This window comes from Camelus bactrianus, chromosome 4 (assembly GCF_048773025.1).
Source record: "Camelus bactrianus isolate YW-2024 breed Bactrian camel chromosome 4, ASM4877302v1, whole genome shotgun sequence".
NCBI lineage: Eukaryota > Metazoa > Chordata > Mammalia > Artiodactyla > Camelidae > Camelus > Camelus bactrianus.
The window spans coordinates 71,150,034-71,164,170 of NC_133542.1; the positions used below are offsets into that span (position 1 = coordinate 71,150,034).

A 14,137-nucleotide genomic window follows, 5' to 3' on the forward strand; every position below is an offset into this window, starting at 1 on the left:
AAGGGGACGTGGTCAGAACGCCGCGAGCCTGGAGGAACAAGTGGAGCCATAATAAAAGCTGCGCGCGCAGCCTTTGTCCCCGCCCACCTCGGCGGGGAGGGGCGGGGCCCGATCTCAGGGTGCGCGCGCAGCTAGCTGTGTGACCGGTTGTTCATGGTCTCCATTACGGGATTCTGAATACCTGGCGGACCCGAGAGGCCGCTTTCCATCCCCGCCCTGGACCCTTCTGCGCTGCAGACACCCCCGAGACGGGGGCCCTGGACCCCAGGGCTCAAGAGGTGGGCGAGGAGCAGACAGCAGGGGGAAAGCACATCTTTTCCCAGTCCCTTTCCCCACTTCCCATAGCTGTGCCCCAGACTTTTTCTTCTCAGGGATCACTTCCAGAGACCCCCAACCACTCCTCCCACACTCCTCCCTGTCAGAATCTCCCCTTCCTTGAGGATCCCTAACCTGATCCTGGGAGTATTATCTGCCCCCTTCCCAACCGAATCCAGTCCCGTTCACTCCTACTTCACATCTGTTCCTCCTCTCACACCCCCACACTACCCCTTTCCTCCCAAAGCGGACTCTAGGTCCAATCAGCCTTTTTCGCTCGGATTCCTCTCCAGGACTCAACCAGGACTTTCCAAAAGTTGCCGCGGGGCCTTCCGATCCCCTGTGAGTATGCCTGTGCGTCCCTCGACCCCCTCTCCCCGCCCCGTAAGCCACTGCTGCTCCTGGCCCACCCTCTTCTCCATCCCCAACGGCAGCTGACCCACCCCCAGCCCTCTTCAAGTTCTTCCCCTAGCTGACCTTATTCTGCTAAGAAACTCCAGGTCATTTCTCAGTCCTTCCCTTCCTATTCCTCCAGCCCCCAAGCTTCAAAGAAGAAGCAGTGCCCTGTCCTTTTCAGTGGTACCCCAGGCTTTCCAAATGGGCTGTGTCTCTCCTCCTTCCTGACAGCACCGCAGGTGGTTGGTTTTGTTTTTTTCACACCACAGTCCCTCCCTCACCCAATCCACCCACATGGAAACCACTCTCATTCCCTCAAACACCTGTGTTCTCTGCTGCCTTTGGGCATTTGGATACACTGTCCCCTGTCTGGAATACTTTCCTTTCAGCTTTTTGCCAAACTGATGCCTACTCATCCTTTAAAGTTGAGCTTCCTCAGAAAAGTCTCACCTCCACTTCTGGCACCGGCCTGTTGCTCTGTTTGATACTCTCTTAGCCCACTGTACTTCAACATCAAAGCACTTTCAGACTGGTAGTTAGTTGCTTGGTTATTTGTCATTCACTCATTCATCTGACAAATTCATTTGAAATAGTGCCTACTCTGTGCCATGTACTGTTGTAGACACAGGGCAGTTAGCAGTGAATAAGACAAAGTCTCTCCCTCATGGTAATTACACTCCAGTGGTACAAGGCCAACAATGGGAATAGTATTATTAGTGAAATGTGCAATATGTCAGGTGTGATAGATACTACAAAACATCAGGCCAAGAGGATAGTGCGTGAGTGAGGAGTGGCATTTTAAATGGAGCTGTCAGGGAAGGCCTTTCTGATGAAGTGGTGTGACCTGTGAGCAGAGTTTTAAGTGGAAGTATCTGGAGGAAGAGCGTAATTGTGGGATGTTTTATGTTTGGGACCAGGCTATACGTTCCATGACGGCAGGAGGCCAGACTTGACAACCCCCATTGCTGAACCCCTGGAGGCTTTGCCAGTGCCTGGCAGCTAGTGCTTACTCATGATTTGTTGAGTAACTGGTTAAAAGCCCCTGTTCGAAGAATAGGAACCACGTCTTCCTCCATCTCTTGTACCACAGTTGATACAACACACATTTCCTGTAGATTAGCAGTGTACCAGGCACTGGCCTGCACAGCTTTTAGACACAGAAAGGACAAAGATGAACTGTAGCCCCAGGGAAGGGTTTTGCTACCCAATGAGATTATAAACCCAGTGACATCCTAAACTTGAGAGGTGAATCCAAGAATTAGACCTGAGGTGGATTCTCTGGGGTCAGATTGGGGACCAGGATGGGCCCTTTAGTTACAGTTGGGTTTGGCTGGGAGTAAAAGAAAACCCCAAATAATGGTGGCTTAAACAATCATCAGGGACCCATGTCTGTATCTTGTTCTAGCACATCTTCAGTGTGGCTTCTCCCTTATTATCCAAGATACCATTCAACTCCAGCATCCCTCCAACCCAGCAGGAAGAAGGAAGGCCAGACAAAGGCATGCCCTCTCCCTGGCAGGATGATTCCCAGATATTGCGTAGACCATTTCTGATTAAGTTCCACTATAACTTAGTTATGGCACCACATCTAATTCCAAGGGAAGCTGGGAAATGTAGTCTTATTCTGGGGTAGAGGATGTCTATTACCAACCAGAAGCAGGGAGTGGATACAAGGGGACAACTTACAGTTTCTGAATTGCGGATAGTTGGTCAGTCCAGCTAATGACTTTTTGTGCCTCTCAGCGGCCATCTCCCAAGTCTGGCCAGGCTGATGGGGCCAGTGAGGATTCTCTGCACCTTGACATTCAGAAGCTGAAGGAGAAGAGGGACATGCTAGACAAGGAGATCTCCCAACTAACATCTGAGTAAGTCTCATTGGATTCCTCAGTGTGCTTGAGATAACTTTTAACTTTTAACTAGTTACTGTCACTGATACCTAGCTTAGCATAAAAACAGGACTGTGACGTTGGAGTCTGGGTATCTCAGCAACCGTCTCAGATAGGGTGCGGTCAGGCTCAGGAGGACCAGGAACCAGGAACTGGATAGCTGTGGCTTTCCCAGTCTCTTTGTGTGGCTCGCCTTCTCTGCCTGTGCTTCTCTCTGCCCACAGGCTCCGTCCTCTCCCTGCAGGTGGAGTTTTCAGTGCCCCAGGGAAGCTAACTCTTCTGCAGCTCCTGGGTTTTCCCATGCCCCTCGCTCCAGCCACATGGCACAGACTGAGCAGCACTTGAATATACATTTCACACTTGAGGGGACCTGACTAGCCACTTGTGTGCTGATCTGTGAGTCATTCGGCTGTGACCAGGGTTACATAGTGCCAGTGTGGCAGGGACCCCTCCTGAGGGTATAGGGAGCATTTAGTAGTGAGGGAGTGGGCAGATCCCCGGCCCTTCCTTAAGTGCATGAGGGCAGGGTCTGTCGTGGCATCACTGTATCCCCAGTGCTAAGCGCCTAGTAGGCCCTGAGTGAACATTGGTTAAATAGATGCTTCATTACTGCTGAACGTTGGAGCCTCACCAGCTTTCTTAACGATTCTCTCTCTCCATCTCTTACCCTAGAGGCTACAGTGTGGATGAACTGGAGGACCACATCTCCCAGCTCCACGAGTATAATGACATCAAGGACGTAGGCCAGATGCTGCTGGGCAAACTGGGTGAGCAGCAGGACTCCTGAGGAGCGCCCAGGGCCTGCAGGGAGGCCCCACATCCCAGGAGTGGTTGGATTTTGCTCCTGGGCCTTGTAATTTGCCAACTCCCCTACTGTTCCCAGCTGCCACGCTCCCTGAATGCCCCTGCCTTCTCTGGCCACCTAGCAAAGCAGCTGCACAGCTCTTCCCTGGGTCCCTTAGGTTGTATTCCCTTGAGTATAGAGCCTGCTTTGGGGCCACAGGCTGTTTTGAGCCTGGGCTCGCCTGCCTGCCTGAGGACAAGGGAGCGCAGTCTTCTGGGGCCTCCTTAGACCAACGGAGGCCCCACCCTTGCCTCAAGTGGCCAATGTGCTGCAGAGGCAGAAAGCACAAGGGTGACTCTGTGACTTAAAGGAGTATTTTGTTCCTCCTTGACACAGTCTCGCTATCCAGAGGGCTGAGCCAAGGCACAGACACACTGACCATTTGGGACAGTGCTCAGAGCTGGGCTGTCTGCCTGAGTTGTAGTACTTGCTGTAGAATTGCCCATCAGCATCCAGGATGCCACAGCAGGAAAGGCTTCTCCCTGTTTCCATGGGGAGTGGGTCCCAAAGGAGGGAAGGGAGAAAGCAGAAGGAGGGAAACAGAGGTGAAGACAGGAGGAGGATCAGGGCCCAAGGAGAAAGGAATGTGAGGGGACTTTGAGGTTAAGAGAAATAAGCTCCTATTAGACAGAACCCAGCTCGAGACCTGTCCTTCCAGGTTGTAGGACCCAGAGCAGGCGGCCCATCGTCTTTCATTCACCCAGTGACTATTTCCTACTCTGTGCTGCTTTACAGGGCATGGGGACACTTTGGTGAACCAGACACTTACAGGTCTCTGTTCTCCTGCGACTTATGTTTTGGTGTTGGGGTGGGGGAGGGGAATGGTCAAGAAGGGTAAAGAAACACAAATGAATGAATTATAAAATGTGTTAAGTGTCGTAAAGGATACAAAGGACAGAAATGGAAAATATTGAGGCCTGAACAGGGTGGCAGGTGGGGATGAGAGAAGGGGATCAGGGAACGCCTCTGAGGAGAGCCCTTCCCGCGGGAGGAAAGCAGAGTCTTGGAGGAAGCAGGAGGGATGGCTTCACCTAGCGGCAGGGCGCCCCTGCACCAGGGTTTGCAGCTGGCTGCGGATACTACATAAATGTAAATTTATATTTTCAGCACATGACTCATGCCGCTCTGTGTGAAGAAAGGACTCTAGGGGAGCTTTGTTTGCCTCCTCTGCAAAGTGGGTGAAGTTTAAGTGAGTCTCATGGACCGGGCCCCCAGTGAAGGGACCTGGAACAAGTAGCAGCAGGATTTTCTTGGCCAACTAGGGCAGCAAGAAGAAGGGGCCGGGTGGGTCCCAGGAGGGCCGGGGCTTTGGCCATTCTCCCTCCTACTTCTCCCATGGGACATTTATCCTTCCTTCCTTCCTTTTCAGCCATGATCCGAGGTGTCACCACCAAAGAGTTGTATCCAGAATTTGGCCTGGACGTGAATGACTGAGCAGAGGCTCACAGCCCCTTGTCCATGGCCCACAGCTCCGAGGTTCCTGAAATGTCCCGGTGATGCCTGTGTATGTGTATGTGTAAATAAACATGAGTGATTACTTCTCCCCCGGACTCCTTAGTAGACTGTCAATGGGAGATCCTCGTGACCACCCCCTCGCCTCCTCCAGCCCCACAGACCCCTACAAGTCTCAGTCATGCATGAGTGCATCTCCATCCACGTTGGCCAGGCTAGTGTCCAGATTGGCAATGCCTGCTGGGAGCTCTACTGCCTGGAACATGGCATCCAGCCCGATGGCCAGATGCCAAGTGACAAGACCATTGAGAGGGGAGACGACTCCTTCAACACCTTCTTCAGTGAGACAGGCGCTGGCAAGCATGTGCCCAGGGCAGTGTTCATAGACCTGGAACCCACAGTCATTGATGAAGTTCGCACTGGCACCTACTGCCAGCTCTTCCACCCTGAGCAGCTCATCACAGGCAAAGAAGATGCTGCCAATAACTATGTCCACGGTCACTACACCATAGGCAAGGAGATCATTGACCTCATCTTGGACCGAATTCGGAAACTGGCCAACCAGTGCACAGGTCTTCAGGGCTTCTTGGTTTTCCACAGCTTCAGTGGGGGAACTGGTTCTGGGTTCACCTCCCTGCTGATGGAACGTCTCTCTGTCGATTATGGCAAGAAATCCAAGCTGGAGTTCTCCATTTACCCAGCCCCCCAGGTTTCCACAGCTGTAGTTGAGCCCCACAACTCCGTCCTTACCACTCACACCACCCTGGAGTACTCTGATTGTGCCTTCATGGTAGACAACGAGGCCATCTATGACATCTGTCATAGAACCTCAGTATTGAGTGCCCAACCTACACTAATCTTAACTGCCTTATTAGCCAGATTGTGTCCTTCATCACTGCTTCCCTGAGGTTTGATGGAGCCCTGAATGTCGATCTGACAGAATTCCAAGCCAACCTGGTGGTGCCCTATCCTCGCATCCACTTCCCTCTGGCCACATATGCCTCTGTCATCGCTGCTGAGAAAGCCTACCATGAACAGCTTACTGTAGCAAAGATCACCAATGCTTGCTTTGAGCCACCCAAACAGATGGTGAAATGTGACCCTTGCCATGGTAAATACATGGCTTGCTGCCTTTTGTACTGTGGTGATGGGGTACCCAAAGATGTCAATGCTGCCATTGCCACCATCAAGACCAAGCATACCATCCAGTTTGTGGACTGGTGCCCCACTGGCTTCAAAGTTGGCATTAATTACCAGCCTCCCACGGTGGTACCTGGTGGAGACCTGGCCAAAGTACAGCGAGCTCTGCATGCGGAGCAACACCACAGCCATGGCTGAGGCGTGGGCTCGCCTGGACCACAAGTTTGACCACCAGTTTGGCCAAGTGTGCCTTTGTTCGCTGGTATGTGGGTGAGGGCATGGAGAAAGGAGAGTTTTCTGAGGCCCGTGAGGACATGGCTGCCCTTGAGAAGGATTATAAGGATGTTGGAGCGGATAGTGCTGAGGGAGAGGATGAGGGTGAAGAGTATTAACCTGTCTGCTGCAATTTTGCACTCTTACCTTGGGACTGTCTTATTTGTGTTTTGTGGAGCTACCCATTGTGGCCCTATCTTGTCAATAAAAGCCATGTTTCTATTTTCAATGTCAAAAAAAAAAAATATGAGTGATCTTGGTGTAAATCTGTACACTGATTCTCCTCTGATAGCCCCCTGATCCCATCCTGGAAAGAGAGCCCACCTTGGAAAACAGCAAGCTGCCATGTGCCAGGCACTGTGCTAAGTGCCTTAAACCCATGATCTCTACTACTTAAACCCCATCCTAGGAGGACTTAGTATAACTATCCCCATTTTATAGATGAGGAAACTGGGGCTCAGAGAGGCACAGTGACTTGCCCAAGATCACACAGCCAGTAAGTGGCAGAGCAGGGATTTGAGCCCAAGTCTTTATCTGAAGCTTATGGTGTGCAAAACTGCCTTTATGGCCTGGGGAACAAGTGGCTAAGAGCTGAGAGTGAAACAGCAATTTTGGGAGGAATTCTTCTCTTGTAAATTGATCTCCAGGGTCAAGGTTCCAGTCCCCAGTTGTAATCCTCTGCCAGGCACAGGTGAGCTGTTGTCATTTCTTCACTGCACATTGCTCCTCATGAACAGCTATAGCTGGCAGACATGCAACCTGCGTGTTGCAACAGCTCAGTGCAATCCAGAATAGCAGGAATTACCCAGCCCTGCTAAGTATCCTGACCATGCCAGCGTCCCTCTGCCCTGTCCCTGCTGGACATTCTCATAAGATTTCAGATGTGATAGCAGTGTTTGGGGACAGGCTGTTATAAGTATAGTTTCTAAAAAACCAGCCATGCGAGTTAGGTCTGGGTTTGAGTTCCAGCTCGGCCCACTTACAAGCTGTGTGACCATGGGCAGCCGGCTTAGCCTCTCTGTAAATAGGAATGACAGTAGTACTGTGTGTATTGGGACAATTTACGTTAGCTGCCTCAGCGACTCCCAAACCTCCATGGCTGAACACGATAAAGGTGTCTCTGTCTTATAGTCTGATGAGGGTCTGGAAGCCCTCATACGTTTTGGAGATTAATTGCTGGAACCCTCAGTGGAGGAAGGGAAGAGATGGAGAAGATATATCAACTCTGAACTGACTCTCCCCAAATGGGCAGACGTCACTTCCACTCACAGACAACTGTCCATTATTAGTCATGTGGCCCAAACTGACTGATAGCAGCTGGGAAATAAGGGTGAGCTCCTGGGTATTTGATGGGGACGAGCTGCTGTCTCAACCATGAGTACCTAGCTCTAAAGAGTGCTTCAAGGATTTGGTGAGCATTCACCTAGGACCCAATGCCTGGGAACGTTAGTCCCGCTGGACAGCAACTCATAGTCCTCAGTGGATGGCAGGACCCTGGCCCACACTCCAGTCCTGTTCCAGACTGCAGACTGTTGGTTCCTCTTGCCTCCCACCACACAGAATGGAGCTGGGAGCCATGGTCTCTGGGGCTCTGCTACACAGTGCTTCTCTGTCAGCAGGAAGACGGGGAACTAAGAAGTGATGACCACGCAGTATGATAAAAGGCTGTCGTGGGGTTATAGGAGCACCTTTGAGTAGCATCCAATTCGGGACACTAGGGAAATTTGCCGGAAGAAGAGACATCGATGTCTGTACAATAAAAGGAGTCAGCCAGACAAGAATGGGGAAGTAATATTCCAGGGGGAAACAGCATTTGCAAAGGCCCCGAGGCCGAGAACTCAGTGGGCCCAGGACACTAAGAGTAGTTAGGAATGGAGAGTCTTCCAACTCTGCATTTTGGGCCAATCTTTCATTTTTGCCCCCGGGGGGATGGGTACAGTTTTATTTTCTACAACTCACACATTTTATGATTTAACTCTTATGATTCAAACAAATCAAAGACATTAAAAGCAGACATATAGGGAAAAAATAACAAAGGGAAATGCACCAAAATAATACTCATGCTTATTCAAGATGGTAGGATTATTGGTGGTTTTCCCCACTTTCCTATGTAGTGTGCAATGTATCATACTGCTGTCCATGCAGCAATTGTAGGACCTCGTCTCCACACCTCCACCGCCTCAACTCAGCTCTCAGTCTAGCTAGTTAATGTTGACCTTCCTGTAGTTAATCATTTCTTTCTTTTATTTTCTTTATCTCTCCCACCCTGTTTTGGTATCTAATTTCAAACCCTTTGAAAAGAAAACCTTAGGAGGGGAAGTAATCAAGTTTATTCATTTACTTATGTTTAGAGGAGGTAGTGGGGATTGAACCCAGGACCTCATGCATGTTTAGTATGTGCTCTATCACTTGAGCTATACCCTCCCCTCTTCTAAGTTCAAATCTTATAGCAAGATACCCTTCCCTCTTTTCTTTAATGCTGTACTAGTAATTTTGCTTAACTCTAACCTTATCCTCAACCCTAATTCCAAATGTTGCTAGAAAGCAAGCACACTTCTCACTTGTTCCTTAAAAGCCTCTTTACAAATTACAGACCTCTTGTAACCATATGCTTGTATTCTGACGGTCGCCCTGAGATGTATTTCTTCTGGAAGGTAACAAAAGGAGCTAAGGTAGATTCCAGGTTCTTAAGTTGAGAATGAATACACTGCCTGTGCTCGAAAGACTTTTGCATTTTGGGCCAATTTTAGGGTACCCCAGGAGGATGTTGGGAAAACATCACCTGGGTCCGTTTCCCTCTCTGTGAGGTCTGCTCTCCCAGGTGTCATGATGGGAGGATGCCATGCGGGGGCAGTGTCTGCTCAGAGATGCACCCAATTGCCAGGGATGCTGATCCTGGGAGAGCCTTGCTGGGAAGGTCTGGTCTGCCAAGCCACTGGCCAAAGACAAGATCCTCCGAGTGCCCCACATAGAAGAGGGGGCTCTTTCTGGCAGCACCCCTCCAGGAGTCTGAAGTGACCCCCCCCCCAGGCAGTAAGGAGCCAACAGGTTGTGAGATGTGGACAGTGGCGTGTCATTGCTCAGGGTGTGCCCCGATGGTGCTGGAAAGCAGGTTGCCAAGGGCAACTGACACTGTGAGTACAGGAGCATTGTGTCATCACATCCGGTGTAAACCTTGCTTGGAAATATTTATCATCTGGCACATACTGGAGTTCAAAACTAACGAAATACAACCTATATTCTCATCCCTGAGAGCTAAAAGAGGTCATTTCTAGGCAGCCTGACCTCACCAAGGCAGTGTCACCAAATAGCATCCCACTTCAGCTTTGCTCTGAAGAGGAAACTTTGGGGAAGGAGGGAGGGGAGAAAGGGGTCCTCTGTAATGGGGGAAGTGTGCTCACAGGGCCCCCAGCCCTGATACCTGGAGGCATTGTGATGAAACTGCCAGTTACTATAAGGCAGGCAGGGAACCAGGTGAAAGGTGACAATCACCACCCCAACCAGTCACAAGCCAAAGGTTTTCCCAGAGAAGGGTTGATGGCAGTAATAACTAACATTTATGAAACCCTGTGGGTCAGCAGGGAGAAGAGCGCTTCGCGTACAGTACCTCCCTGACACCTGCCAGTCACAGTGTGGGTAGGTGGAGGAGCCTCATTTCCAAACTGAGGCTCAGAAGGGAGGAGTGACCTGCTCAACATCACAGTTTCAATAAACAGTTGAGCTGTCTGACTCCAGAGCCTGGCTGAAGGTGTGCTGTCCTCCGCCGCCAAGGCTCAGCCCTCTCGAGTCTCTCACCGAAGGTCATGCATTAATAAAAGGAGTCAGAACTTGAACCCAGAACTCTCTAAGCCTTTAAGCCTAAGGTCTTAGGCACAAATCTCTGATGTACCTCTTAGAAGATGTACCTACCCAAGGCCCTGACAGAGGGGCCAGGCTAGTGGCCAGAAATGAAAGCTTTGGCCTTGAGTTTGGCCTTGGCCCCTTTCTCCTAATTCCTCTGAGCAGGAGGCTTTGCTCCCTTTCCAGGGAGCCTTTCATTCTCAAGATCAGGAACTCTGAACAGGAGCAGATCCTCTCCGGGCCTTTAGCTCCCTGAGCCTCTCGTGTTCATCCCAGAATCCCAGAGGATCTCAGCGGCAATGATAACCATATCAGCAAACACTGGGAGCACAAGCCCTGTGCCAGCCCCTACCCTAGTGCTCAGCATGTGTTCCTAATGGCGGCCCCAAAAGGTATGTGCTTATCCCCATTTTCCAGATGAGGCAAGTGAAGCTCAGAGACATCAAGCCACTTCCCCAAGGAAACAAAGCTAGGTTGCAGACTCAGAGGTTGAAGATTCCACAATTATGCTCTTGAAAGGCCAGGTAATAATTTCCAAACCTCTAAGTATATCACAATTACTGGAGAAGGTTTTTAAAAATAAAGGTTTGAGGCTCTAACTTCTTCCTAGGGATTCTGATTTGGCAGACCTGAGGGAGGCCTGTATTTTTTTAACAAGCTCCCCAGGTGATCTTGATATCTGGCCTCTCCAGTGAGTGTTCCTGGATAGTTGACAAACCACTTCTAACCGCCAGTAATAACGTCCAGTTGAATTCTCCCTCCAAACAGCTATCTTCAAACCCATCTGCAGAGCCACTGGACCCTAAGAGCCAGCTCTGGGTCAGACCCAGGTGGGATTTTTATCTGGCTTCTGCCCAGAGCCCTCTCTCAGGTCCAGGCATTTGTTAGCTCTGCCCCTGAACTGGACCTGCTGCTCCACCCTCCACCTGGCACCAGCAGACCTGCCCAGCTGGTTTGCCAGGGAGGAGCTCAGCCTGTTTTGCCATCTTAGGGCTCTTCTCGCTTCTGATTTACTAGGGGCACAGAAGTACCTGCAAGACTTGGAGGAAGTGGGACCACATGGAGAAGAATGTTGGGAAGGGAGTCACTTTGACTGAAAGCTGCTTTGCAGACCACAAGGGGGCTGAAAGGCCCCAGGACAGCCCACCACCCCATCCATCACACCCAGCCACCCACCTGATGTTTGTTTCTCTTAGTCAACCACCCCCAGAAGCACCCGGATCCAAGTCTCACTCAGACAGGAACTACTCTTGAGTGACTAATGTCAGTCCCTCCTGTTACCCAGCCTACCCGCAGATGAGTTCCCCGTCTGACTGGGATATTGCAGAGGAAATCAGATGATGATACAGTGGTGGGAATGGGTTTTTGTTTTTCATTCTGTGGCCAATCAGAGCTAAAGCTCAGCTGGCCATGCTGTGTATAAACAGATGCAGGAGGCTGGGCTGGTGGCTGGACCATCCCAGACCTCAGTTTTTTCCATGTCTATAAAGTAAGTACAATGATACCTGCTGTGGTCACTTCACATGCGATCACAGATATAAAAGCTGGTTTAATGACTGTGATGAAGTAGGCCAATGTCAGGTCATTGTTATGATGATACATTTGTGTGTTTTAAGCATATTCCTGGCTCCCTGGGAATGCAGGGTCCTTATGGCTTAGGTGGGGCCTTACTGAGCTAACATTCTTGGCGCAATAGGATGGGGGAGGGGTGCAGAGAGGAGGGCTGGGACAGAGTAAGAAAGCGAGGAGTCCAGGGAAGGAGGGTGGGCTGCGGAATCTAAGAAAACTCTTACCTTGAAAGCTGCGGTTATCTGGACATTGATTTTCATTCACTGATTCATTCAACAAGTATTCAGCCACTGTCCTAACCCCTGGGGATGCAATAGTAAAGAGAATAGACAAATATCCCTTCTAAGGTAGGGGAGACAGACAATAAAGCAAATTAAAATAAATCATTCTTTAGATGGTGATAAGTGCCGGGAAAAGGGAAGGGAACCAAAGCTTATAAAATTTGGGCCTCTCTTCCCTGCCCATCAAATATATATTGACTGAATTCAAACTTAGGTCCTGGGCCTAGGAAGGGGCTCACTCTGGAGCAGTTTTAAATAGGGTGGGAAGCTGTCAGAAGAGGGGAGACCACTGCGGGGCTGGGGGGGGGGGACCCGCAGCAGAGAGGCCCTGAGGCAGGAGTGTTTGAGAAAAAGTGTAGAAGACAATGTGGACTCAGAGGGGCCATCAAGGAAGAGAGCAGAATGAGATGGGAAAATAGAAGAAATGGGGAGCAGTTTATGAGGGCCCTCTAAGCCATAGTAAGGACTTTGGTTTCTATTCTAGGTGAAATGGGATGGGTTTTGAGCATAAAAGTGACAAGAGCTGACTTGCAGTTTTTAAAAATGCCTCTATCCACTGGGTGGAGTGGAGGGGCAAGGGTGGACACAGGTGAATGGTGAGAAGTGGTCAGATTCTGAAAAGAACAGTATTGTGAAGGTAGAACAAACAGAATTTGCTGATGGGTTAGATATGAGGTGTAGGGAAATGGGGCCTGTAGAATTTTGGCCTGAGTGACTGGAAGGGTAGAGTTGTGATTTACTGGACTGGGAACGTCTGGGAAAAAACAGGTATAGAGGAAGATAAGGAGTCAGGCTGGGGATCTGTTAGGTTGGAGACGCCAGCTCAAAGCAGAAGAAGAAATGTCAAAGGACAGATATTTGGGGACGGAATTCATGGGCAAGGTCAAGGTGAGAGGGGGTATGAACATGGGCTCCAGCAGTGTGACAGGTTGTTTTGGTTTGGTTTTTTTTTTACATTTTTTTATTGAGTTATAGTCATTTTACAATGTTGTATCGAAGGCAGTGTGACAGGTTGATGGTATTCAAGTCCTGTGATTTTAGACTGACATCCCCAAGGAGTGGGTAGGGACAGAGAGAAGAGCTGGCTGGAGCTTGTGGACGCCAAGGAGGAAAGCTGGGGAGGAGGGACTCCAGCAAGGAGGCTGAGAAGGAGCCAGGGAGGGAGGAGGAGACAGTTCCAGGAGGAGGCGGGACCGGCTGTGTCAGATGCTGCTAAGAAGGAGCCGCTGGATTTAAAGAGGAGGAGGTCATCACTGACCTGGGCAAGAGCGGCTCCTGGAGAGCTGGTAGCGTGAATGTCTGATTAGGGAGGGCTCCAGGGCGCATGCGCTGAGAACTGGGGGCAGCGACTAGAGACAGGCTTCCCAGGAGTTCTGCTCTTAAAGGAGGCTGAGAAATGCAGGAACTAGAGAGAGATGGGAGGTTGAGAAAGAGTTTGTATTCCTGTTTGGGGCTTTTGGAGGGTAAAAGACATATACAATTTAAAAATTTTTTAATACATAATATATACACTATATATAATTTATATTTATTATATATGTTTATATATACAATTTACATTATGTATGAAATATACTTTTACCATTTTAACCATCATTAAGTGTACAGTTTAGTGACATTAAGTACGTTGTTGTGCGACTATCACCACCATCCATCTCTCTAGCTCCTTCCATCTTGCAAGACTGAAACTCTGCCCCCATTAAACATTAACTCCCCATACCCCAGCCCCTGGCAGCCACCATTCTATTTTCTGCCTCTATGAATCTGGCTATCTAGGTACCTGATATAAATGGAATCGCACAGCCTTTCTCTTCTTGTGAAAGGCTTGCTTCACTGAGCATAATGTCTTTAAGGTTCATCCATGTTGCAGCAGGTGTCAGCAACTCCCTCCTTTTTAATGCTTGAATAATATTCTATTGTGTGGATAGGCTATATTTTGCTTATCCATGCATCTGTCGATAGACATTTGGATTTTTTCCCCCACCTTTTAGCTACGTGAATAATGTTGCTCTGAACATGGTTACACAAGTATCTGTTTGAAACTGCTTTCAGTTACCTTGGGTATATATCCAGAAGTGGAGTTGCTGGTGATTCTATGTGGTAATTCTATGTTTAATGTTTTGAGGACCTGCCGTACTGTT

At 49.6% G+C, this 14,137-nt stretch overlaps 1 protein-coding gene and 1 pseudogene across 1 annotated transcript; both read left to right on the forward strand.

The window, feature by feature from the left end:
* Positions 1–177: 177 nt before the first annotated feature.
* Positions 178–4,984, forward strand: SWI5 (SWI5 homologous recombination repair protein; the record flags this gene model as incomplete). The annotated part of the gene is made up of 5 exons (XM_045513821.2): positions 178–278; positions 609–657; positions 2,455–2,576; positions 3,270–3,364; positions 4,811–4,984. Coding segments are annotated over 5 exons (432 nt in total), but the record flags the coding sequence as incomplete, so codon positions are not given.
* A 90-nt stretch (positions 4,985–5,074) lies between these two features.
* On the forward strand, positions 5,075–6,551 carry LOC105065980 (tubulin alpha-1C chain pseudogene; annotated as a pseudogene).
* The last annotated feature ends 7,586 nt before the right edge of the window (positions 6,552–14,137 follow it).